Source organism: Hylaeus anthracinus, unplaced genomic scaffold (genome assembly GCF_026225885.1).
Source record: "Hylaeus anthracinus isolate JK02 unplaced genomic scaffold, UHH_iyHylAnth1.0_haploid 2, whole genome shotgun sequence".
Lineage (NCBI taxonomy): Eukaryota > Metazoa > Arthropoda > Insecta > Hymenoptera > Colletidae > Hylaeus > Hylaeus anthracinus.
The window spans coordinates 6,641,191-6,667,446 of NW_026534838.1; the positions used below are offsets into that span (position 1 = coordinate 6,641,191).

The following is a 26,256-nucleotide window of genomic DNA, read 5'->3' on the forward strand; positions in this document are numbered from 1 at the left end:
AAGGAAGAACAACCTCTATACAGATCGAAGAAAAGAAGAATTAAACGCAAGATTAGCATCGATATTCGCTTATCGATGTGTTAATTACAATAATACTGAATTCAATATGTAATTCGTCCAACATATTTACCAAAGAACATTCTTTTCTTTCAATCAATTTACACACGTAAATCATAATTATTACATGAAAGGAACTTGTTTAACGTATCCTTTTTTTTTTTGCATTTTTACACTTATATCCATTAAAGTAACCACTCATTTCAAGAAACGCATATTCATTCCAACTTCAAACACAAGACGCAGTAACGAATTCCCATCGAATCATTAATTAATCGATGTAGAGTACTTTCTATTAGTAAAAAAATTTTCATACCTTCGCTAATTTACAATATTACACAAGCACGACAGTGTTGAATTAAAAATACAAGGGATGACATATATTTTTGTTTGTCTTCTTCAAAATCTACACTTATGTTAAAACACGATATAATTTCCCCCTTGATCTAACAATATACAAAAATGAGAAGTGACTTGCTAATGAATTACTTTCATAATTCCATTGGTTCGTAAACTGGTGCATTGCTTGGTAATGTTTGATTTAAATCTGGAATTCCGTCGTTATTATTATTGTTATTATTATTATTATCGTCAGCCGCATTGGAAACTCCAGCCGGCGAATCTCGTGTTGGAAGAATACGAAGGTGTTTGCTCGGAGGCTCCCAAAGGACTAGAGCCATGGAGGGCCTCTCCCTGAAAGGGAAAAGCTATAAAGCTTTATCTTCATCGGTAAAAAAATTTGTTTACAGATGAAGTAAAGGATGAGTATTGATAAGAACAGTTTTTATCTCTCAAAGATATATTGAAAAGGCAACTCATATTCAGTAATATATTAAATACTGTCCTATAAATAAATAAAAAAATTATAAATTCTTTGAAAGTTTTATTATGATCTCTAAGAAGCTTTAATGATGGAAAAGAAGATACTCATCCCTTTTCTCACATTAAACGGCTATTTCTACCAGCAGGTATATTAAAATGAAAAATATACATTATACTTATGGACATAAATTTGTTCACTTACAATTTAGACAACAACGAAGGTGGAATCATTGGTTCTGGTTGCACTCTTTTGAGTTCTTCTGAAAGAATCAATCTGCAGTGTCCAGATTTTACCTGCTCCGTGTCAACAGTATGGGCTGTATCCATTTCTAGGTCCACAGTGATCTGTCTAGAAGGAACTGTTTGCATGTCAGCTGTTGATGTTGATGGCCCTGGAGATTGTGGTTGATATTGAGAACTAATGTGCAAATCTTTAAAATGTGCAGTCATCTTTTCTTCTGTTATAAACTGTTTTGTTTGTCTCCTAGAATATTATAACAATTTATTCATAGATTATATTGCACCATTATGAAATGCCAAGTTAAAGATTCTTTCCGAGTTATTTTATTGGATACATTTAAATTACTTACATATCTAGCAGATCAGGAGTTTCAAGTTTTCTTTTCTGATGGATGATGGGTTTGAAGCTGGGTTCACCTGTAAATCTGACTAATTCTTGTTGGTGTAGAGAAGATACACTCCATGGCATCGACATTGGAGGCACTTGTGGCATTTGCATCCACAATGGAGACTGTTGAGGAACATTCTGCTGTCCCATCATGTGTTGAAATATCGACGGAGGTGTATGAAGATTCACTCCACCCATTGTGTTCTGAACCGGAGGAGAATGCATTTTATGTTCCATGGATAATGCTACCATATTCAGAAACAGCAATCAATCAACAATATCAGACACAATAACATGTTCTGAACAATTTTAATGAAATAATATTATGCTTTATTTCAATTTAGTTCTTTACTTTGAAATATTTATTTACATAAATACTACAAGGAAGAAATTTAATTAAAATCCTACTTTATTTTTATCTCTAAATCAACAAGTGAAATTGGTAAATAATGAGTTGCCTACTGTCATTTGGAACCACGAAGAAGTCGAAAGAACGTACTTCAGCTTCGAATATGCGTTGAGGCAGTTCCCCGAAGAATTTCAAAAACGCATTCGTCTGTTACGAAACAGTCAGTTTTGGCACAAGTCGCGAACAAAAAGATGAGACGCGTAATAAACAAGTCTCGAAACACTTTTAGGTCGTACGATTCGAATCCTTGAACCTTATGCCAGACGCTAACCTCTATCGGTCAGTTTAATAAAAAAAAAAAAAATAAAAACGCGTTTAAATGATCGAGATACAAATGCAACCGACGAAAATCTGAAACGTTGCTTGCAGCGATATATCGTTCGCAGCACGCTTTACAATCTTTGGAGATTCTTCGAGAAAGATTCAACCGTGTCCCACACGATTGTTTGTTTTCGTTTCTTTACTATGCTACGATGAACATAGATTGTCGTATATCCGTACGGGCGATTTCTAACGAATATTCTACAAAGACCGATATCGAATCTTTTCTTTGAGATCAAGCGCACACACAAATCATGAAACTATACAACAATCATTGAACAACGTCAATCTGACTTTGCTCCACTCTGGTCTTCGTCGACCAAAATTGTGGACAAATGTAGACTCCAGGAGCTTTAAATTATGCAAAACCAGGACCGACTTTACATGGTAGAAACTGGTGCAACTATATCAGGGCACCTCTTGCGGATGCTTCTAAACAAAATTAAAATTTCAAATTCAAAATTATTAATTAAAAAATATTAATTAGTATGCAATTGATAATGCCATCTGGCTTTACTGGCGATGTGCAGTTAGCAATGACATATTTCAAGTAATATAGCGTTCGGGTCTCATGCAAGGGGGCCAAGTCAGACTGAACTTATAGATTGTAGTGTTATAAAACAAAGATTTATGAAAAATAAAGAATAATTAATTAAAGATATCACAGATATCAGATATCTGTTACACGAAAATGGAACGTTAGCACATGTAGCAAGCATTTACTGTGTTAAAGCCACTTTGCGTCTTTGATGAAAAATTCAAATGTTGACGCTATACCAAATGTTGATATTGTCCTAACAAAAATTCTAAGTAAAGTTATTCGAGACTTGCTTTCTTTAAAAGTACGCATTGATCAAATGAAAGTTTGAGGTAATTGCTTTATACCTTTATCTCTAAAGAAATATTCATATAACCTTACATTTGTTGCTATAACCCAACTATTGTCATGTTTTTATTTTACTTTAAACAATATGTTTCTTTATGTGTTTGCAATCTTATGGCAAAGGTACAAAAGTAGAACTGGTAAAAACAACATATTCTGTCTGACATTATAGTAGTATACACCAGAAGACGGTCTTGAATTCATGGGGTTTCATATTATGGGGTTTGACAGACGAAATCGGAAAGTCATAAAATATAAATTATTGATACAAAGAACTTTCTAAAGAAACGTCAGCTATATCAAAGCTCCGTATTCTTACACCGGTTGTCATAATCGATTACGAATACACATTTCGAATGTTCACGTACAGTCGAAACGTGCACTGTAGGATTTATTGCGTGATTCTTAATCGAAATTTTATATTGCAAAATATATACAGCAAATTCACGCAAATGATGAAATACTTTAATTAAAACCAAATGTAGGAGTAATTTTCGTTGCCCCTCTATAATAGAATTTCTATTTTAAGATTATCATTTTCTATAATAACTCATCGCTCGCAAAAGATGTGTTTCAACTTTACCGCGTATTAAACGGATGGCATTATCAGTAGACCAAGGTAAAATGGCTGACGTTTATTTAAAAGTTCATTTTTCCTCGCAATTCGTCCTTCGCTCTCACTGCCAATAATATATATCATTTCTTGATGTATAATGCTGCCCTTAGCATCGTTCTTCGAATTCGAAATTTCAAATAGCAAACACGATACTCAATAAATTTCGGAACCCCTTGTTTGTTTTTGTTTGTTTGTTTATTCCACAGTGCATGGCCTGATAAGGCCGTATAGCACTCCTCTTTCTGTACAATGTGTTACAATCGTTAACATTTTTTCTTAAAATTAATTGTACATTATCTTCTTATTCTACTTAGTTATCTAGACCTAATTATATTCTAGTCTGGCTTAAACAGATAATCAAAAAATATTTTGGAGCTATATACTTATATTTAAAATTATTATATATATATAAATCTACTTATATCTATTTTTTTTCCTGTTTCCTTTTTGAAGTTAGTTGAGACCTCCCTCATTTTGTTTTATTTAGAGTCTTTAAATCGTTTTCATTGTACTTGTAATTGTGCTTATTTAGTTATCACAGATTTTATCTTAGCAGTATTTTGGTTACCTTGTGGGATTACACATATGAGATAACTAGAAATTGCACTTCCTATCTTCTTTGGCATCTCTTTCTCTTAGGTAAAGTTCTTTTTCTGCATTAGTAAAAGTCTATGTATAAAAAATATATCTTTGGATCTTAAAATTATTCCTTTTCAAGCGTCATTGCTTATAATCATAATACTGATGCTTGTTTCTTTAAATTCTACGTGATATAAAGATCTGTAAAATATCTTTAAATCCATCACAGTGAGTGCTTTTTTTTTCTCCGTCCTCTGGTATGATTTTGGTGTCATTATCACTAATGACTTTAGACCTCTTCTACGCTTTAAGGCTTAGAGTCTAAGCTGTTGACCGCTTATTTACATATTAGGCACAAAAACCAACAAAGGTTTACTTCATCACGAGCCTGGTACCATCTGATAAAAACTTTGGTGGTGTTTTCTTGTTGCGGTTAGTAAGGCATATTATTTTCTTTGGCATTGAATGTTTATTGGCACCATTACGTGGTATACCTCTTTTTTCTGGTTTATGGTAGTATCTACCCTCGTGATACATCCTTTTTTACGGCTTGATCTCTATTGGTTTCTACTTGTAAGTTTCTGTTTATTCTGTTCAGGAATATCCTAATTGTTTTGTACACTTTCATCTTGTTGGGACGTAGTAAACTGTATGTTGTTTCCCCTTCTTTTTCTATTTCCTTTTGTAATTTCTCTCTTATGAAAGATCTTTCTGAATTATATAAGACGCGCTTAAAGAGAACATGGTCTATGTCCTCTTCTCCTTGACCACAGTCACAGTGGAGATTAGTGAGATTACCCATTAAGCTCTATCCTAACTGGAGTGTGAACTGCGAGAGAGAAGCCGGTTCGAGAGAGATGCAAGATGAGTGTTTCCGGTGGTACTATCCTATAGCAAATTTATGTGTGAAGGGAGACGAGACTCCTTTTTGTTTGAATTTCGCGGCACTCTAGGAATTATTTACAGATTAATTATGTACAGATTTGAACTTTATTTCCTTTTTATTTATATATAAAACGATAGAAACATTAATATTAATGACATAATAATGAAATAGTATACATAATTTACATACCATACAAACAAATATATACAATTTGGTATAGAGCTAAATTTATATTGTATTTATCGAATTTTATGCGGAAAAGAATCTGAAAGTAACTCCTCGACAATGCTCAGCGATGCTCGGGTAGGTTATGTTACGGCGTACGTTTCTTCCCCCTCTACAAATAAATTTGCTATAGGATAGTACCACCGGAACCACTCATCTTGCATCTCTCTCGAACCGGCTTCTCTCTCGCAGTTTACACTCCAGTTAGGATAGAGCTCAATAGGATTACCTGTTATAAATTTTCTGGCAAGTGAAGCTTTAAGGTTATAGTGGTTGGCGCGAATTCTTGAAATAATTTGTATAGTTTCTCTGTCAAGATTTTCCTTGTATTTATGAAACCAAGGTTTATATTTTTTCCTATTTAGATCCGGTCATAAATTCCTAAAAAATTGAGAGCCTTTATTTATTCCAATTTCTATCATCTTTTCTTTGAAATTAATCCAGAATTTATCTTTTATATCCAATAGAATTTCACTCGCTGGGACTTTGAATCGGAACCCCTTGTCGACGCTGTTGCTTCAGTGCCACCTGGCGAGGTACGCAGTGCACTTTCAGAAGGGTGTGAAAATCCTAAACGAGATCATCCTTCTATCGTCGTTCGTTTCCCATTCGCGAGCGTACCGTCGAGTGTCGCTGTGTCGGGCCGACGTCGCGAGTGTTTGTAATGTCGACGAGAATGTTGACGTTTAATTCAGCTCGTCGGGAGCAACGGGTACGCGCCGCGCGAATGTCGTGAATAATGTCAACGGCTTAATCGTAACTTAATGCACGTGGTCGTGATAATGTTACACGCGACAGAATTTACGTAAGCTCCACGGGCTTCATGAACGAACAATCCTCGTACGCGCGAGGGCTTTGGCTCGAACTGTGACGCGCCATATTGGTTCAAGAGAATTGTTCATAGTTAGTGGGCTTTGGGTGATTCAGTTTTTTTTTTTAATCGCAAATGTACGTAGAATAACTAGAGTTTCGGACGATGGAAGAGACTAAGATCATTTATCACATCGACGACGAGGAAACCCCTTACCTGGTGAAGCTCACCATATCACCGGAAAGGGTCACTCTCGCCGACTTCAAGAATGTCTTGAATCGGCCGAATTATAAGTATTTCTTCAAATCAATGGACGATGATTTTGGGTGAGTGTCACACCGATACGCATGTCCCTCCTATGTTGTGTTTTCTTACATTTCACGAGAATACGATACGTCGTTCGAAACCGTAGCGAGACTTTATCTCTCATCTTCGGATGTAAGTCAATGCCCTGCGATTTAAAACAGTATCCGCTTTCGCGATAGAGTCACATTTTGACAATTATCCCTTCGCTGCGTGTATTTCTGTCAGTCGATTTGCATCCATCTATCGGGAGCTTTAAATGCTAATACGATCGTTGTATCGCACTTTTTTACGCTGAGATACGGTGCGTCCATGGACGGATACTATTAGAAATAAAAGTATTCGAAATTCTGTAGCGGACGCCGAATTCAGAGCGAATAGGATAATGCTACGGATAGAATTTGTAAACTTCGGAAATAAAACATTTAACACCCCTTTATTAAGATCTTGTTTCATTCTAAAATCTATTATCTTGTTCCGCGAATCTGATTACACAAAAAAAGTTGTCATAATATTCGAGAACAGTGGTGCACAACCTTTTCTACTATTGGACATAGTAAAATATCATTTCCAATGGATTGAAAGCTTACTGTTTAACATTTTACTTCGATAAAGTAACAGCAAAAATACATTACCAAAAATAAAAAGTTTCCTAACAATGTATTTAAATATAATTGGATCAAATATACCTATCTAATTACTGTATAAACTTTTTATTATAATATGATGTAGACCACAGTAACAGTAATACTCAATTTCATTAAAAAACAAACTAATTAATACAAATACATTAATTGATTTTTTACATTAAAACTATAAATGAAAATAAAATATTTTAACATCTTTCATTCAATATTTCCATGCATAAATTTTGTTGAATTTGTATTAAAAGTCATGGTATTATAGAATACATGTCCTTTAGTTTCTTCATGCTTACAAGTGCATTAATAACAATGTTTACTTTTTTTCCCTTAAACAATTACTATACTAAAATTGTTGTACTTTCTTGACAGCGTGGTGAAAGAAGAAATTGTAGATGATGATGCCCATCTTCCCTGTTTCAATGGACGTGTTGTCTCTTGGGTAAGATTGTTAAATTCATTGCTAAATATTAATAGACTTTTCATGTTGACTTTATAGCGACTTATAGCGATATATCAAGCACTAATATAATACAGAACAAAAATAGCGATGGAGTAAAGTACAAACTTCAGTGATATTGATTGCAAGAGTTATAAATAATTAAGATGGTTAATATGAGTTCCATGATTATGTATGTACCGCAAAATCTAGAAAACAAAAGTTTAATCTCAAAGCATGTATATAGTAATCAATTTAGTATGCCATATAAGTAGGTAAATTAAAATATAATTTGTTCAAGAAATTATATGATTTTGTAGTTTATGGTATAACTATGAATGAATAAAAGAGGTTCATTAAATACATGAAAGTTAGGAAATATAAATTAGAATTAGAAGAAATAATAAAGTATTCAATAGGAAAATAAATTTATGTACCAATAGTTGGTGTCAGCTGAAGGCAGTAACGTATCAGATGGTGCATCACAGTGCACAGATTCTGTGGCACACAGCGAGGTGAAGCATGATCGTGTAGATCATGTAACACCTGGTCATACAACTCGTGGTCCACCACCACTTTCACATGATGACACTTTAACAGAAACTGAAAGTATTATAAGTAGTCGACAAGGGCATCATTTGCATAAAAGTTCAAGACATCATACAGACAAATATGAAAAATATAATAAGTATAATGGTACGTTGTCGATTCTATCAACCTGTCTCTAGTTGTTTCATGTTATATCATTATTTTTTACATTTTTTCTTATAATTTTTCCATCAGAAATAGTAGTAGTACTAAATTTTTACTATCTAAACACTATTTTCATTTGTTTACTGACTCAGGGCTTCGTATAAATGGTCATTCAAAGCACAGATCGGGCCACGGTTATGAGACTGCTTCTATTTTAAGTTCAGATTTAGAAACAACAACATTTTTAGAGTCGGATGACGATGCAAGTAGCCGTATAACGTCGACAACAGGCAGACATACCAATATGAGTAGTACAGTTGACAGAGCTACCTTAGGTAAATCGTTATCTCGTAATTTAAATATGTGCGGCCAAAAAATATTTGTTATCACGAAGTCGGATGCGTAAGTAGAAAAATGAACATTTGTATTTACGTATCAGATCGACGTAGACCGCAGAGAAGACGGCGTCACAGATTACCACCTATGTCTAGAACGTCATCCTTTAGCAGTATCACAGACAGTACAATGTCCTTAAATATTATAACAGTTTCGTTAAATATGGATACTGTTAACTTCCTTGGAATTAGTATTGTTGGTCAAAGTAACAAGGGTGGAGATGGAGGAATCTATGTTGGTTCAATAATGAAAGGGTACGTGTTATGTTTGAATCCAATGATAATTGCACTGTACAAAGAATTTTGTATAATAAATCATTAGTACAGAGCAAACTGAGTAATGATTTTATTATGCAAATTTTAATATTAACAGGGGAGCAGTTGCTTTAGATGGTCGAATAGAACCTGGCGACATGATTCTTCAAGTAAACGATATTAACTTTGAAAATATGTCTAATGATGAAGCAGTTAGGGTGTTGAGGGAAGTTGTTCAGAAACCAGGGTATGTTAAGCAATAGCGATATGTAAAAATTTGAATACATTTAGTAGAGAATACGGCATTGTGTCATGGGTAAATATACATCTTTCAGACCAATCAAATTAGTAGTTGCAAAATGCTGGGATCCTAATCCAAAAGGTTATTTCACAATACCACGTACAGAACCTGTAAGACCTATAGATCCTGGTGCATGGGTGGCGCATACAGCCGCTATAAGGGGTGAAGGTTTTCCTCCGCGTCCACCGAGCGCTACAACTTTAACATCAACGTCGAGTAGCCTTGCGAGCACATTACCAGATACAGAAAGTAATTATTTCTCTGTATTAAAAATTACAAAGTTAAAAGCTCAACAAAAATCTTGATCAAAGACAATAACGAATAAATAATGCATTTTTATTAGGACCATTAGAGGAACTTCACCTTACAGTGAATACCGATATGCCAACAATAGTACGAGCAATGGCTCGGCCTGACTCAGGCTTGGAGATTCGTGATCGTATGTGGCTTAAAATAACAATACCAAATGCATTTATCGGTGCAGATGTGGTAGATTGGCTTAATACTCATGTAGAAGGATTTATCGACCGTCGCGATGCAAGAAAATATGCATCCCTCATGCTGAAAGCTGGTTTCATTAGGCACACAGTTAATAAAATAACATTTTCTGAACAATGCTATTATATATTTGGTGACTTGTGTTCAGCCATGAGTAGCATGAAACTAGACTGCGATACAGTTGGGCCGTTACCTCCACCAAATGCCTGGGACATGCCTTATTCAGGAACATATGCTCCTCATTCTGCAACTGGATACAGTCCAATGCCATTTAATTTCACTAACGAACCAACCGTGTATGGTTATCACCGAGAAGAAAGTGTTCATAGTGGTTCAGGTGAGGGCTATAGATATATTACAATCAACCCTTTGCAGACGGGCGTTTTCCGTGCGTGTTATTTCTATTTAATACATTGTTGCAAACATATCGAGGCAATCAACTTTTATTTATTTGCGGCGATGGGTGTGCCGAGAAGTTGGGATTACCCTGACACTCGTCCGCATAGGGTTACTAATAATATACAATTTCGGCATATATTTGAACGTAATATATTTTAACAGGAGGTAGTAGCGCAGGTAGCGAGCACATTTGCAAAGAACCTATCCATGATTTAAAGTCCTGTTCTTCGGCGTCTGAAACCGAATTGCATATTCCATCAGTGCCAACTATGCAGAGTAAGAATTCTGGTAATGGAAATGGTTCGAATGGAAAGAGGTCTAATGGTAGTCGCAGTCGTTCCAGTGGTTCTGAACAGTCTGTGCAGACAGGAACTGGTTCAGGGAATCAACAGAACCAACAAGACTTATCTGGTAGTAGACAGTCATTTCGCATTGCGATGGGAAATCCTTGTGAATTCTTTGTTGATGTTATGTAGATGCCGGTGTTGTAAATAGATGAGTTTTACATTTGAAGAAAGATATATAATTGAACGTTTTGAATGAATACTTTGAAACATTTTATTCGTCGGTTTAATGAAAAATAAGATTTTGCAAGTTTTTTTAAACGTTAGACACAGCCTTTATACTATTCTTAATACTACTTTCATTATTTCCCTTCCAATAACATTAACATCGAACAAAAGTTACGTTCTGGTTAGTGCATGTTTTCTATTATTTGTATGTGATATTTCAAAGTATTTATTCGCTGCCCTATGCGATTTACTTTGCAGGTTTATGTAATTCGTACATGAAGTTTTAATAGTTTGTTTATACATGTCGTCTTAACTTTGCATTCCATCTTGTACTATGTACTCTACAGTAATGGTATTTTTAAAGTTCATGTTTATCGAGAATACTTTAATATTCCTTACAGTATTTGCATATAAAATGTAAATGAGTATCCTAATATTGCATCAAAATGTAATGTTTAAATTCAACAAAGAGTAAAACAGGTATTTTTTATGTCGTAATAATGATAACGTCGTTTAAACTTCGACTACTTTTTAAAAAGTTTTATTCTTGTAGCAGTTGATCCTGATTCACCTATTGTTTCTCCCTTTTTATTATTTGACCTGTATAAATTCGAGAAAAAGTAACTATTATGAATTGTATACCGAATCTTGGAGCAACATTTTATAACGAGATCCACATCTATAACTGAATCTTTATATAAGTCCGTTACATTTAAACGAATTAAAAACAATCGTGTAATGCACCTTGCCGTGAAATAAGTGCATCTGCAATTTCTCGCATGAGATATGGAATTGTTGTGCTGAACTCTACTATACCTACAGTAACAGTGAAATTAGTACAATTACTATGAACGAAGAACTCAGTATTTAACTTCGATAATTCAACATTATATAAATATATATATATATATATATATTCTATATTGCACGCTTTATTATAAATATCATTGTGGTGTAATTGTTGATGTAAAGCACGATCGCACACGAAGTAGAGCACAAGCATGGTCATGTAAATAACACAAATTACGTCGAAGAATCTAAGTAATGAACAATGCAATAATTTGATAAATAATGCATGTAAATTATACTTATTTTATAAAAAGAAAAGGTACGTATTTTTATTAATATTTTTCCATTGCTTGCGTTCTAGGATTGTCTACGACAATGGGGCAGCTATTTCTTTAAAATCGAGAGGATATTGTTTCAAAATGTTAAACGATTCACTAATTATTGCTTTGCAAACGCATTTTTAATGATAATCCCCAACGAAAACAAAATATATATGTACAAAGAAAAATATGCAGTAAAAGCGTTATTGTATATTGGGCAATTATTGGTGAATCGTTTAAGTTACATGGTCCGTGCGTGAAGGACATTTTTGATTGTATTCCTACTAATTCAAGTTATTATTTGGATAAAAGAAATTGTTTACAATTATGTTATGTGGTACTGCATCACAGGTTCGACAATATGTAAATAGAACAAATTATGCTCATATTAAATGTGCCATCTCATCAGTGTTAGACGTATTGAAAAACTGCGACATATAATTTATATACATGCTTTCCAGGTGTATGCATTTATTATTGTTTACATTCACCGATGTCATCTTATCTACATACGAATATCTTCTGCATCTCACATAAGCTTATTTAATTTCAACAAACTTCGTCACATTTAATTGCGTCTTGCCGTTGCGTTTTTATACAAATTTTTATTTAGCATACCTTGTTATATCTAAATAATGTTCTTTTTTTTTTTATAAAATGCCGCTAGAAGATATCTGCATTCGATTCATATAATGCATTGGCGTCATAAAAATATAAGACTGCTTCGAATATGGTGTAATGTTTGTTTCAAACATTTCATGCTTTTAACGAAAATCTGACAATTGTTTTTTTACAACAATTTTACTAGTTTTTATATCGACACGTCTAAGAATTTCCATTACTTTCTTTAATGTTTATAAAGTATATAATCTAGTGGATATTATCGATGTCTTTTTACGTAACATGCAGCCATGTTTGAAAATTTCATTTTGTGCAATTTTCCAAAGCAAAAACTGAATTTTCTGTATTTTTCTCTTCGATATTTTTTTTTTCAAGTAACAATGAATAGAAATTTTTTATATCGTACCTGTAGAGAGTAATATAACGGTGTTTATATGTATCGCAAAACTATTTTTCTTTTCCAGTTTATTAGATACTCGACGCGTATAGATGTACATTAAAAGAGGTTTCATTGGAAAATTGCGCATTGGCATTTAAGCATTAATTTCAACGAATGTTTTCGTTTTGATAAAATTATTATGTAATTCGATATTTAAGAAAGTAGTTACGCAAACTGATTTAACAATATCATTATGATACCAACCATTATATATATTATTCTGTAAAATATATACATATTTTATGTTGCAGACAGGTTGTACAGTATGTCTGCGAAACACAAAATCTGTATTTGCAAAAAGACTGGATTTTTAATTGTTATAGATACCGAGAGAGGAAGCAAAAGGAGAATGAAAAATAAATGCAAATTTTGCGATTCACAGACATACTAGGAATTTGGTTTATTTTATTTTCTATTTATTGTGCCGCTCTAAAAGGACCTGCTGCTTTACTGTCTAACATACAAACGACTCAATTTCCTTTGCAACTCATGTTGTGCGCATGTGGATTACACCACGTCAAAGACGTAATCGAGTCATTTTTGTGCCTTGTGCTGCGCTGGCGGTTGATGCAGAACGGCGTATGCACGAGGAAACTCATACACAGACTAGCGATTTGGACAACAATAGCAGAGACAATATCTGTGAGTGTATTTTATTTTGTTACGATGGGTGATTCTCACCACTTCGTTCTTTCTTTCCGTATCTTTCTTTTAACTTGAAACATTAGAGAGTAATCTGTATCTAATATTTAATAACAGTATAGATCAGTTATTATGAGAGTATTATTTATTTAAACGATCGTTAACTCGTTTCGTTATCTTTCTTATTTCATTGTTACAAGTAAAAGTTTTCCCTTGTGTTAGGTACAATGAGAGAAACCATTCGTCCTAGAATTGTCCACGCTCCGAGATAAAGTTGTCTAAACACACTGAAATGCATCTTTAAACCTGTTTCGACATTCTTGCACTTTAATTGCTTGTTTAAATAAATACAGCATCATACGAGCATCCATATCTGTATAAATGCGAATGTGTCTACATAATTTAGTAGTAGAACACTCGATTCGTATGTATCTTAAATAGTTTGTAATGCTCCTGCATAAATTATATACAAGGCAAACATGTAGTTTTGTACCTGTACATGCAAATCCCTATTACCTTGGCAGTTTTATTAGACTGCACTCGGACACTCCTAGATATAGTATGTCCTTTTAGTGCAGCTAAGCCTGAGGCAACGCTCGCAATTGAAACATAAGATACCGTTTCTTTTTTTTTCCAGATGAGGAAGACATTTTGGAGTACCAGTTTCTGCATAAGTGAACAATATTTGTTAACACAATACGTATACGTAACAGTGGTAATAGGAGTTGAACAGGATGTTAAGGTACATTTCCACTTGACTTTAATTAGGTGGACGGAAGTAGCACACGCGAAACATATATTTATATATTTAATAGGCCAATTTTGATAAAACGTCATAGAAGGTAAAGAATCTAAACTCTCGTATAATTTGTAATGGCTATACATAATAGGGTTAAGGCCATCGAATTTCACGTGGTATTCAATATCACTACGAGAATGTCTGTATCTACGATCTGCAAAAATTGAAGAATTTCGAAAAACGATGGCGTGCTTCTTTAACGCAGGGTGCATGCAGATTGAGAAAGAAAAAAAAGAATCTTCATTACTCGATACATGTATTGTTTTATTCATCAGCGTGTCGTACGCACATATACTTCGGCGATATTGTTTTTATTTTTAAAGGACAGCGACGAATCTTTGTATCACACGTCGCGTGTATTTTTCATGTCATTTGTTGATTTTTCAAAAATCGACTTCTTAGATAAGTCGCGAGCTTTTTATATTCACAACGAGGTATTCCACCGAATTGAAATTGTACTTTTGTATACACCGTATAAAAAGAAATACGGGTACAAGAACGTCGGATCTGCGAGATGTGAAATCAAAACGGTTTTGCGTATATTGTAAGGCAAACGAGGAAAACGTGTCAGTAATACGAATGGATATCCCAAAAATTCCTGATTTATTAGTACAACTTACGACTGCAAATAAATGCGCCTCTTGTAACCAAGTGTCAGCTCACACTATGTAAATTAATTAGTATAAAGCATACCGTATGATCACGAAAAGTATTATTTCCGCTTCGGAAGAATCGAGCTTTTTATCATTATAAATGAACCTTTCGTTGCTAGGGATGCTTACGATCGTTCACCGAACGTGTTTAACACGACTAAGCGTTCGAATCTTTGCACCGAAAGGGATAACGAGTTTCGTATGAAACTGTTTAATCGAGAATTAAAAATTGCATAATCTTGCCGTCGACTCAGCCGTCGGCGTCGTCTCGTTAGTTTACTTTGCTTTATACTAAATAATTGAACGAGGGATACATGTACGATTTTATTTTTACTACTCATCCACTCGATACGAAAGGCAATACGTAAATAAATTGTAAAAATAGGATTGTACAATTGGTGGAAGTTTTCTTATCCGGTTCTGTGTGCGAGTTTATGTGAAAGATTGTGAATTGTGTATCGTGGGGCGAGCACGAGTCTCTTCCTCACAGTAACCGATCGGAACCTCGACAAGTCAATAAGAACGTGTTCGAACTGCTCGACTGAAGTATTTTATTGTCATTATAGAGTACCATAGTACAAGGCGACAAGATAGTCAATCGATATCGCATTTGCAATAGTTTCCGTTCTATATTTTCTATCCTTGTGAGAGATTTTTTCAAACCTTTTTCTTTCTTTTTTTTCTTTTTTCATTAAGCTACGACACCGTGTCGTAGATACCCCTAAAGTTCAACAACGTTATTACTCTATTTATTATATATGCGAAATGAACGAATTTGTAAAAAGAAAGGAAAGCAAAATAACGACTTAGCATTCGCTTAAGATAATGGTAAACGAGACTTGTTCACGTATAACGTTTCGCGGACGAATCGCGAGACTGTACACCAAGGTCAAATGTTGACGGTTTTCTTTCGAGTTTCTATGAATGTAACGCGAACGTTTCTGTCAATGTATGTATGATGTACGTTGGACGTAACGAACGATCACAAGGCTCTGACGATTTCGCGAGGTCGGATGACATACGATGCATAAGTTATAGAACGACGAAAGAATTTCAATATATGTAGTAGTGTGTGGATATACAGGGAAATAGATTGTAAAGATTTTTATGACTGTCTGAAATTATTATTGTCTTTGGTTCTGTCTTACAATTTCCATCGACGATCGAACAGCGCAGCTGTTTCTCAGCATCTACGATAGTCGTTATCTTACTCTGAGATATCGCACGATAAAAGTTACTTTATTTATCGCTACACGACATATTTTATTAGCGCGAGATTTGTTTTCCTAATAGATTACGTTACATGATCGCTACTCGTTGAACAACAGTTTGGAGCACGATAATGGTTACTCGCATCGGTTTCTCCGTGTTCCTCTTTAATTAGCGAAAAGTAATGTTTCATTTTGATCGAAGATCAACGCAAGGCGATTGCTCTATATCACTAGCTATCATTACAAAGCGAAAGGCTGTAGTTTCACTTTCGAAACGAGTATTTGAATATTTCAGGAAGGTAAAGATGAGTTTCAACGATTGACACTTCCATCTTCGGTCGATGAGGCAACGTAATGCCGATCACCCGTGAGGATTCACTCGATCCGAGATCGATAAACTTTGGAGGAGTAACATGGGCGCGGTTCGTCACCAAAGAGAACACTTTTTCATCGGATTCATGGGCGCCCCGAGTTTGCAGTTGAATACCTCGGCGAAATCCTGCGAGTTTGACAAGGTACCGATCACACGGAACTTGCCAGGGGAATGCACAGCGGTTTTCAGTTTGTTTCTGGTCGCCTCCGGTCTCATCGAGCCGCACCACATTTGGGCGAAGTGTAGGAAAAACAGCTGCTTTCCTGTCGCGTTTAAACCGGGCAAAATCTCGTCGGCGTTTCCGTTTAACTCCAACCACCTCTCATAGGCCTGTAAAAAGTAAAACGTTTGAAAAGCAAGCAATTTAAAAAATAAAACACTTGTATCAATCGATTCAAGCACTGTGTTCATTCTCAACTTTCGTACAACAAATCTAAAGTATCATACAAGTTATACCAAATAAATTGCGTGAAGAAACAGGTATTCGAGGATATATTGATTTGCTTGAATCGATATTTAAGTTTTAACGACTGCGAAGAATATAATGTATTTGTAATTTCGTGAAAATTCAGATATCAGAGTAAACTTTAATTTAGGTTCCAGCGTATCGTTGGGTCTTCAGAATATTCACATTTATTTAGTGTTGAGTACTTAGAATTTTACTTGATATTTTGGAGACTCCACGCAAATTGGTGGCTAAAGCACTCCCTCATTTGTTTCCTGTGTGAAAAATGCTCACCCGAAAAGCTTGCTTGATACCACCGTTGTCCGCGATGTTCTCTCCCTGGGTTTTGAACCCATCTATTTGCATACCAACTTCGCTCACGGTGTAATGACTATATTGGTCTGAAAGATTAAACAGTTTTGGAACTTGCGAACGGAAGTTCGTTGCGGGCTACGGTACTCGAAACTCATTACCGATAAGACAGTTGGCGCGCTCGTCGAAGCCATAAATGTCCTCGTCTCTCCACCATTTATGTAGATTACCATCCTTATCGAACATCCGACCCTTATCATCGAAACCATGAGTGATTTCGTGCCCAATCACGGCACCGATCCCACCGAAATTCAAACTTCGTGGAAAGTATTTATGATAAAAGGGTGGCTGCAGTATGCCAGCTGGAAATACTGAGGATGGAAGGCAATTTATTAGTTAGACAAAATCTTGAAGGAATTGAGAAAGCCCCTAACTTCACTTCAAATACGATGGAAAAAAATAAATGTTTGTTAGAAAATAACATAGAAAATTATTACTGAGAAACAGTTGGCCAAATACGGATGTAACTGGAGAGTAAATAATATTATCATTTAAAATAATTTAAATCATGAAAATATCAAATTGTTAACAGTTGAAAGACTATCCAACCCTTTTATTATTTTCCAGTATATTAGCTTGTACAGTGAAGAGTAAACTGACTTATCTGATTCTTGCTGCGGCTGTAATAAGCATTGACCACTGCAGGCGCAGTGTTCCAAAGTGTTTTGTTAACAGGGCTGCCGAGACAATCCTGCTCCACCTTGGTCAGATGCTGCAATATGTTCAACGTATTCTCGAAGTACTTGTCTGGACGGATCACGACCTACGGTAACATCAGAGATTAGGTACGTTTGCCTAACAACGCATTTATCGCAGTTCTCTAATCACCGAGGGACAAAGAGTCAACGTTCAGTCTTACATCCTTGTAACGCTCGTTCAGTAGCTCAGATTTTAAAATAAAATCGGGGTAACCGATCCTCAGCAACATGGCGTTCACCTTCTCGATGGCCAACTCTTTCGTTTCGTCGTCGATCCAGGTCTTTTGACTCAGGTGTTCTCTGAACGATCGTTGTATCTCTCTGGTCATGGACAAGGTCTGCATGGAAGATGAATATTAGATGATAAAAAATATAGAGTGGTCTTTAGCATCTATAGAGACATTACTGTACTAGTCAAGAAATTGAATTGACTGGAGACAAGAGCTAACAAAATTGAATACACAGAAGAATGTCCCTTTGCATCAATAAATTTATCTGGTAGGGATAGTTCTAATCGGATATACAACCAATTTGAATATAATAAGTATCTTCCCAAGAAAAAATAAAATAATGAACGCGGATCGATGACCTACATTGCTCTTATCCACAATAAACTCGCTTTTAGCCTTCATGTTCTCTTAGAATACTGATTTCAATATCGTCAGTTTCTGGACAATTAGCGAAGAAAATGGTTCTCACATCGTTCTTGCTTTTTTCATCGAAATACTTCTTGACGAACATCGATCCGACAGCCATACCCATGTTAGAGTTCACCTGTGCTACACAGTTCTTCCACCTGGGTGGTGCTTGCTCCCTCCCAAAGAGGATGTAATAAAATTTCTGCTTAGCTTCCTGAAATCGATCGTCCAAGTTGTTCACTCTGTGCTTGACGAATCGCCATAGAAGATAGTTCGCTATGGTTCTGGAAGTTAAAGAAGATATCGATTAGATCTACAAGATGTTCCTAATTTTTGTGATAAGCGACCCCGAGTCTCCTTCGACCTTCGAAAGCCACTGCTTTCGATGACATACCGTGGACTAGTCTTCGCGAGTAGATTCACTAGGTCCTGTATATATTGCAACGCGAAGACGACAACCGGCTCGGAGATATTTGTCGGTCGCGCTAAAACGATCGTCAGGTATCGATGCCAATTGATCTGCGGCACCAGAGTCCTCAGCTCACCGATGCTCATCTTGTGATAGAGCTCGGAGATATTCTTTCTACCGTCGACGGTGAACGTGATCTGCGAAACACGAAGTCAGATGTTGAGTCCTTTGATAAAGAATGAAAACGAATCAGAGAACGATTAGAAGTGAGATCGTTGAGTGTCGTACCTTGGCAAGTTTCTTCTCGAATTCTATCAACTCATTGGCGTCGTTGGTGGCGTTTTTCAAAGATGCTCCCAGCAAGGTTGAGATTTTGATTAAATAATCCTTGTAAGCCTTCAAGTATATCGTGTTCGATGGTTGAAGGAAATAGTCTTTGGTGGGAAGGCCCAGTGTCGTCTGATCGAACTGCAATTATAATTTGTTGTAGATATTGATCTGGAGGAAGACACGAAGATATCTCGAGAGGAGTCCCCGGAGAATTGAAGCGTTTACCTGGATCACGTATTGCTCGCTGTTCTTAATGTCCGGCGCAACCCATTCGGAAATGAGAATACAGTTGTTGTATAGTCGCAACTGGGCGACCAGGAGGAGCCAGTCGAACTTCTCTGGATCCCAGTTTGGCCTTAGGATAGGCCAACCGCCGAGCTGATCCAGGAGCTGTATAAGCGGCCGTTCCATGCGTTGCTCCAAGATCTCTAGCCACATTTCACGCGTTAATACGTTTCGAAAGTCAGCGTCAAAGCAGTTATAGGTTCAGACAAGAAAGTTGTCGCTGACTTAGGGAACCTTCGAGTCTGATGAACTTGGTTGTTCGTTAGCGTTTATTTAAATAGGGGGCAAATAGGTTTAGGGCTACGTCTTTTTTTGCATGAATTTTTTTAGCAAGAAAAGGATGTATATCATTTTATGAAACTTTATGATTTCGCTGAAATTTTTTTTGTATTATTGTACACTGCTGAATACCTTCTTGTGAATTTTTGTAGATTTTTGTACTGAACCATAAAAAAGTTATGAATTTTTTTGAAACAGTTATAGCTCTGTAATAACATGATCAGTAATCACTTAATCATTTTGAAATTAAATATTTCCTAGTATTATTAATACTCTAGTGTACTAGTCTTATACGACTCATATCTAATTTTTAGTGTGTTCAATACAAGTGCACCATTATTCGAATTCCTCTATTTGGATTCATTTTACATTTTAAATTGACGTAAATGGTATCTGAATTTGCCGTCATAATTTACACTATTTTCTGCACGAATATATATCAAATGTTCGCAAACTTTCATTAAATTATATACATCCATATTTAACTACAAAAAATTCATGCAAATCACTAAAAAGAACGTAGTTCTAGACCTATTTGCCTCCTTAATTTATAACAAAGCATTACAAAGTTACACATTAAAATACGACTAACAACGACGTATACAAAATTTCAGGGGTGCATCAGACTCGGAGGTCGCGAGGGTGACGTCCATCAGCATTTACCGTAATTCATGCAACTTTGGTAGAGCTGTTTGGCTTTGACGGTCGCGTCGTTGGTGTTCGTCTCCAGGTCTCCGGATATAGGATCGTCTAGGAGCTCCTTGAGGACGAAATCCAACGACTTTCTGATTATTTCGAAGGTGTCGTAGGCCGCCAGATCCTTCGGTATGGGATTGTGCCTCGCCCAGTTGCCGCAGGCGTACTGATAAAAGTCCTCGCATGGGTCAGCGCCCCTGTCCATGTAAGTGAGCATGATTTTTGCTGCGAAGAATACCTGTTTCTTAAAAAGCGTACGAGGAGAAATTACGCTAGAGGGAGAGCTCGTCAAGTGTACCTTGAGTCTTCCTGATGGCCCACCCGTTGCCCTCGCCCTTCCAAAACGCGTGGAAATCGGGACTCGCGTCGTCCTCGATCTGTTCATCGGTGATCGGCAAACCGGTGTCCAAGTCATCGATTGAAATCGAGTGTCTGCCGCCTTGTTCGCCCTCGTCGAACTCGTCTTGAGAACGCTCCTCGTTCCCGTCGTATTTTCCATTGGACAACCTCGAGCGCACCTCCTCTTCGGTTCTCCGCGTGTCGCACGGGTGGTTGTCGTACCTGAAGAATGAAAGCTCTAAAGAGTACGTAAAGAGACGAAATAGTATTAAGATTTTTCAACGATCGATACGCTATTATACTAACTCTTGATATTCGTTGCTTTGTATTTCAGGGTTATCTTTGACCTCGTCCGCGTCCACCTTTGAGTAGTAATCGTCCAGGAAGTGCTCCAAGTTTTCGTCTGCGTTCCGGTCGTCCGTTTTCCCGGCAACGTAGTCGGTCGACTGCACCTGCACGAGATACAGTAATGTCTCTATAAATGCACAAGATCGGGACTGACTTTGTGCAGTTATCGTATATTCTTTGATGTTTGCCGTCGAGCGTAGAGAAGGAGAGCGAATAAAGAAGAGGACGGAGCGAAAACACACTCGGCGGTAAACATCAAAGAATATACAAAACTCGGTTATCGAACTCCTTGACCCCTCAAGAGGTATAGCCCCTAGTATTAGGGCTGATTTCTGTGCACTTATGCTGGACAAATTTGTGCGTTTAACGATACATTACTGTATTTCTTTCAGAAGATTCAGTTTTTAGCTTCGAAAACATAATTTATGGCAAGAGAACGCTTCAGAGAGATAGTAATTTGTCTATTCTTTTTTCGTTTGTAAACTATGCTCCCTGGTTGTGGAAGAAACGATATCGTCAATCTTAATTGTCCTTGTACGGAATGAGAGGATTGGCAGTGGGACGATCGATATTTATACACTGCACCAGTAACACTAATTTGATGTTGATTAACGCTAATTAACGGTGCTGCGCACACGATACTCTTTACCCGCGATGTCCGGTTTTCTTCTTAAATGTCTTTCGGTGAGTTACTGTAAGAAAAGACGCTGCGGTAGGCCACTTTAACGAGAGACGGTATATTTTGAATAATGTACCCCATCGAGCTCTCTCTTGCGTCGTTGAAGTTTCTGCGGCGGAAGGAACGTTTCCACCGGCACGTAGCTTGTTTTCATTCCAGATAATAGGATTCTGTCTTCTTCCTCTTCCTCGCTCGCTCGTTCGGTGTCACTGCGGCTGGTCGCCACTAACGAAATACACATCAGTTAATAAAAAAAAAAGTAGCAGATTTAGACCTATCGGGGCCTATAGAACTATTACTTTTATAAAGAGTAAGATACCCATTACATCTTTCAAGTTAGGTGGGTTAAAAACTATCCCACCTTTTGCTTAGTTTTACTATTTTATTTAAAGTATTTGATTCATGTAGCAATACTATGGACTAACGCGCTAAAAGTAGAATAAATGGAATCAAACAATGAGTGTAATGTCCAAAATGTGAATGATAATTTAATAATTTAATTTAAATAATTACTATAATTTCATTTCATTTCATTAAAATAATGTAAGCACACAGAAGTACGCATACTCGTACTACTTTTATATACAGGATGACAGGTGAACCCCATGAAAGGTTTACGATACCACTAATGAAAATAGCGAGGTCATAAAAGCATACACGTCATTATACCATTCGCCTTTTTCATTTACCACTGTTTCTATCTCGAACGTAACCGCAGGTATATACCAGCTGCGTGACGCGCCTTGCACTTCAAACCGAAGAAATATAGCGAGGTCGTAAAACCAGCAGGGGTTGAAGACGGTAGCGCACTCGAGCGATGAAAGTCACGATCCCAGGGACAAATCCGGTATATATACTCTGATCATTAGCATCCTAAGAGCCTAATCGCATCAATGGGGTCGAAGGTCTGCGAGGTCCTGGGTGGCGAAAACTACGTTTGGCGGTTTATACCCTTGAGAGTATCGTTTTCCATGGCGCTCGAGCGTGCCTCGTGTATCTCCCTGTATCCCGTTTCATCAAGTATAGTTTTTATAGGGCATCGAGAGCCTAGTCGCGACAAGGGTGACTTGCAGGCTCGAGTGGCCCTGTAACCAGTGGCGAAAAACACGTGTAAAGCCTTCTGTCCTCGAGGATATCGCTTTACACACTTGACTGCGCTTCGAGTACTTCAAGATATTCCTTTCACCCGGTACACGAGTCACAGGTGAGCTATACTGATTTGTTCTTTTTGTACATTTCGAGATTTTAGTAAAATTTTAAAAAAGAATTAGTCAGAATTGATTCTAAATTTGTTTAGAATTAATTTAGCAGAAAAATAACACCTCATTGCATGTCAAGTAAATAAAAAAATAAGTATGCATTTTTAATACAATTTCTCTATTTTTCGCAGGTAAAGAAAGTTCTATGCGAAAGAGATAAATAAAGAAATTGAAGCTTGGTTGCCGTGTGCCTTGTTAATACTCGCAAGCGAGTGTAAAATGTTCGTAACGCAGCGCTGCAAAGTCCCAGTGGAGTATCAAAACGACCTCAGAAGTCAAACGTGGCGGAAGTCATCCTATGGTCGATCATTTTCCGCAATCGTGACTGGTCGACAAATCACGGCCACGCGTACGCGCTTTGCTCTAACCATGCGGATCCTTGGGTACCCAACGAACCGGACGTCGTTAAAGTCAAGTTCATTTTACGAGCAATAGACTTACACGGTAAGGTTTCCTCAGCCCTCTCGTCCTGCCTCCGTGTCGCGTGGATCAAATACGTACGGTGATAAGGCGTCTTTCCTATGACCTGCGATCGCGACAAAGCGATGAAGATAATAGTGATCGGCAGTAATACGGCTGGGATCAGTAGCATCAGTTTGACGCGAAAGCGCCAAGTATCGTTTCCACCCATGCACCACCTGCGCATTTCGAATAAAATCAATCTTGTCCCATTTACGGTCAGCCTCCGTGGTCGGTATAACTCTGGGTAGGGTAACTGGCCCAGCAATCGGACGGTCAGGCAAAAATAAAATTCTCCAGCCCACCCAGAAATTAATTGAAATAGTATGAATAGTATTGTTTCATTTCCAGAGAAAACAGCGGCTCACCTTGTGTACAAGCGCAACTACGAAAAGAAAAGCAGCCCGCGATGCAAGGAAAAGCGTGATGACGAAGAAAGCACATGGTTTTTGTAACCCACTCAGGTGGAAACAGGTTTGAAGTTGAGAAACTGCACAAGTCGTTACTAACATTCCCGCTGACCATCGCAGACAATCACTCGTCACTTACGATAACGCGTTTTAAATCGAGGCACTTATGCTATTAGCGTTAAAAATGCTCGAAAACAGCGATCGCGAACGGTTGAATAATATCGCATCCCGTACAGCTGTTTTCTTAACGATATGGAATAAAACATTTGTCCGATTTCTAGGTGACGTCCGATCGCTCGGACAGCTACTCTACTTCTTACGAACTTGAGTCGTCCGGTCTCCTTGTTGATGGCCAGCCTGCACGAAGGACACGGCCCGCCGCTGAAGAAGTCGTCGTCGTTGTACTGATTCAAACTACTTCCGCCCCTCATCTTTCCTGGAAGCAAATCGAGCCGTGGCACGTAAGTCCTTCCCGCCCGTTCTATCTACTACTCCATCGTAACTCCTACAAATTGTTCACAACCAGACGAACAACCGTGTCCCAGGGTGAATCGTGTCTCGATCCCCAGTGGCCGATCGGTCGCGCTCCAGCAACCACGCGCGTTGTCACATCGCCCGGTCGCCACGATCGAGAGGGTCACTGCAGGCCAAGAACACCCGCAGATGGGGATCAAGATCGAACTAGGACGTAGCGGCGAGTATCGTTGGAACCGGAGCACCGATTCGAGCGGTGACACCGCGCCCGTGAAGAGGAACAGACTGAACCGCTTATTGTACGGCAGCGATCACGGCGCGAATGTTAATGTAACATTGCGCGTACGGTCGAATTAGTCCCAAGCCGACATTCGTACGAGGGAGTAATTTACATATGTAACGTTGCGGTCAACGCCAATGGCGATGGTAACCAACAATCGAGGCGGAGCTCTCTGTACGTGCACGCACACCGGGAGAGGCATTTTACGCGCTCCTTACGTCCAGTTACTCGTCAATCGACCCTAATAACTTGCAGTTATCGTTCAATAACGCGTAGCGCTGTTTTACATTCTACACGTGACCCCCGACGTTATTAGTGTCTTTTCTCATCGCCAGCGCCGATTGTCGTTACAAGACGTAGGAACTTCAAAAGACGAACGAAGGAGCAATCGTCTCCGCGGTACTTCCGATTTCTTGCTCGTCACCCGCGCTCAATTGGTGTGACGCGATTTCGTACTCCTTTCCTCGAGGATGTTCGGCACGTTGCACGATAGATCCAAGGATTGTCGACCCAACGATCGTTTAAAAGTTCTTCGAGAGTTACTGCTTCATTTATCCCTGGGGTTTCTGTTAGAGCTTTTAGAACAGCTGACGGAGCGTTCAAACCGAGAGTTGGTATAGGAAACTGACCAGTATGTTGTCTTTGACTGTTTAGTACAGCTTCTTCCTCTGAGATTTCCAGTGCAACCTATGGAAGAAATGTCGGCAACCTTTTGTTGCTTAAATAGATATGTATTTTGAATATAAAAAATATGCAACGTAGTGTTTATTTCAGGACACTTTCTAAGCTTGACCTCTTTTCTATTGCTTCTCTTTGGAAACGTTTATCTTTCATTCTGTTGTTACTGCAAGTAATCGTGACGATATTTTATTCCTAATCGTACACGCACATATAGTTAAACTTGAATTTTGTATAATACGTAGTAACGATATGCGTGTAAAAATAATCCCGAACGAGATTAGTAAGTTGACTCTTCTTTTGTCAAATTTGTATTGGAGAAATCCCTTTTTTTAATTAGATTCGAAGATTAACTCACCGTTAGATCGTCTTTTTCTCCTGTTAAAATGATCTTCATGATTCGGCAAGTTCCAATATACTATGTTACATCCATAAAGTTTCTCTTCGGGGGTCATCATTATCGTTCAACGTAGACCTTGATAAACGTATGATACTCCAAAAGGAAATTTCAATATCGGAACTTTCAATTGTATTACCAATATGATTTTACTTTGATGTTTCTATAATGACGAAACATTTTAACCAAGTATTCCGTCGCAAAAATGAAAAGTCTTTTTGTTCTAATTTCAAGTTACTGATGGTCTACTGTTTTTTCGGT

The 26,256-nt window shown here is 37.4% G+C and overlaps 3 protein-coding genes across 13 annotated transcripts; 1 reads left to right on the top strand and 2 right to left on the bottom strand.

Moving 5' to 3' along the window:
- Positions 1–299: 299 nt before the first annotated feature.
- On the bottom strand, positions 300–2,742 carry LOC128893092 (uncharacterized). 6 transcript variants are annotated; one of them, XM_054153858.1, is made up of 4 exons: positions 2,007–2,717; positions 1,470–1,752; positions 1,082–1,363; positions 300–750 (listed from the first exon to the last, which is right to left on the bottom strand). In XM_054153858.1, the coding sequence occupies exons 2-4, from the start codon at positions 1,742–1,744 to the stop codon at positions 549–551; spliced, it is 759 nt and encodes a 252-aa protein (XP_054009833.1). In that variant the 5' UTR covers positions 1,745–1,752; positions 2,007–2,717; the 3' UTR covers positions 300–548. The 6 variants fall into 6 exon arrangements, with proteins under 6 accessions (XP_054009833.1, XP_054009832.1, XP_054009835.1 ...); XM_054153857.1 differs by having other exon boundaries at positions 1,970–2,716; XM_054153860.1 differs by having other exon boundaries at positions 1,470–1,711; positions 2,007–2,710.
- Positions 2,743–6,053: 3,311 nt separating this feature from the next.
- On the top strand, positions 6,054–16,048 carry LOC128892990 (segment polarity protein dishevelled homolog DVL-3). Of its 3 annotated transcripts, XM_054153686.1 has the most exons (11): positions 6,054–6,563; positions 7,554–7,623; positions 8,064–8,316; positions 8,466–8,648; positions 8,753–8,963; positions 9,082–9,210; positions 9,299–9,513; positions 9,608–10,099; positions 10,324–10,572; positions 13,416–13,484; positions 14,122–16,048. In XM_054153686.1, exons 1-11 carry the CDS (start codon positions 6,403–6,405, stop codon positions 14,160–14,162), a joined length of 2,073 nt encoding a protein of 690 aa, XP_054009661.1. In that variant the 5' UTR covers positions 6,054–6,402; the 3' UTR covers positions 14,163–16,048. The 3 variants fall into 3 exon arrangements, with proteins under 3 accessions (XP_054009661.1, XP_054009663.1, XP_054009664.1); XM_054153688.1 differs by lacking the exon at positions 13,416–13,484 and having other exon boundaries at positions 6,055–6,563; XM_054153689.1 differs by lacking the exons at positions 13,416–13,484; positions 14,122–16,048 and adding an exon at positions 11,824–13,094 and having other exon boundaries at positions 6,055–6,563.
- On the bottom strand, positions 15,602–25,544 carry LOC128892989 (neprilysin-4-like). 4 transcript variants are annotated; one of them, XM_054153683.1, is made up of 16 exons: positions 24,676–25,544; positions 24,491–24,602; positions 23,739–23,935; positions 22,115–22,263; positions 21,318–21,463; positions 20,971–21,233; positions 20,640–20,897; positions 19,638–19,840; positions 19,371–19,550; positions 19,068–19,279; positions 18,735–18,957; positions 18,197–18,373; positions 17,938–18,100; positions 17,439–17,648; positions 17,260–17,366; positions 15,602–16,850 (listed from the first exon to the last, which is right to left on the bottom strand). In XM_054153683.1, the coding sequence occupies exons 2-16, from the start codon at positions 24,595–24,597 to the stop codon at positions 16,575–16,577; spliced, it is 2,871 nt and encodes a 956-aa protein (XP_054009658.1). In that variant the 5' UTR covers positions 24,598–24,602; positions 24,676–25,544; the 3' UTR covers positions 15,602–16,574. The 4 variants fall into 4 exon arrangements, with proteins under 4 accessions (XP_054009658.1, XP_054009657.1, XP_054009659.1 ...); XM_054153682.1 differs by having other exon boundaries at positions 24,491–25,543; XM_054153684.1 differs by lacking the exons at positions 24,491–24,602; positions 24,676–25,544 and adding an exon at positions 22,728–23,123 and having other exon boundaries at positions 23,739–23,880.
- Between the last annotated feature and the right edge of the window lie 712 nt (positions 25,545–26,256).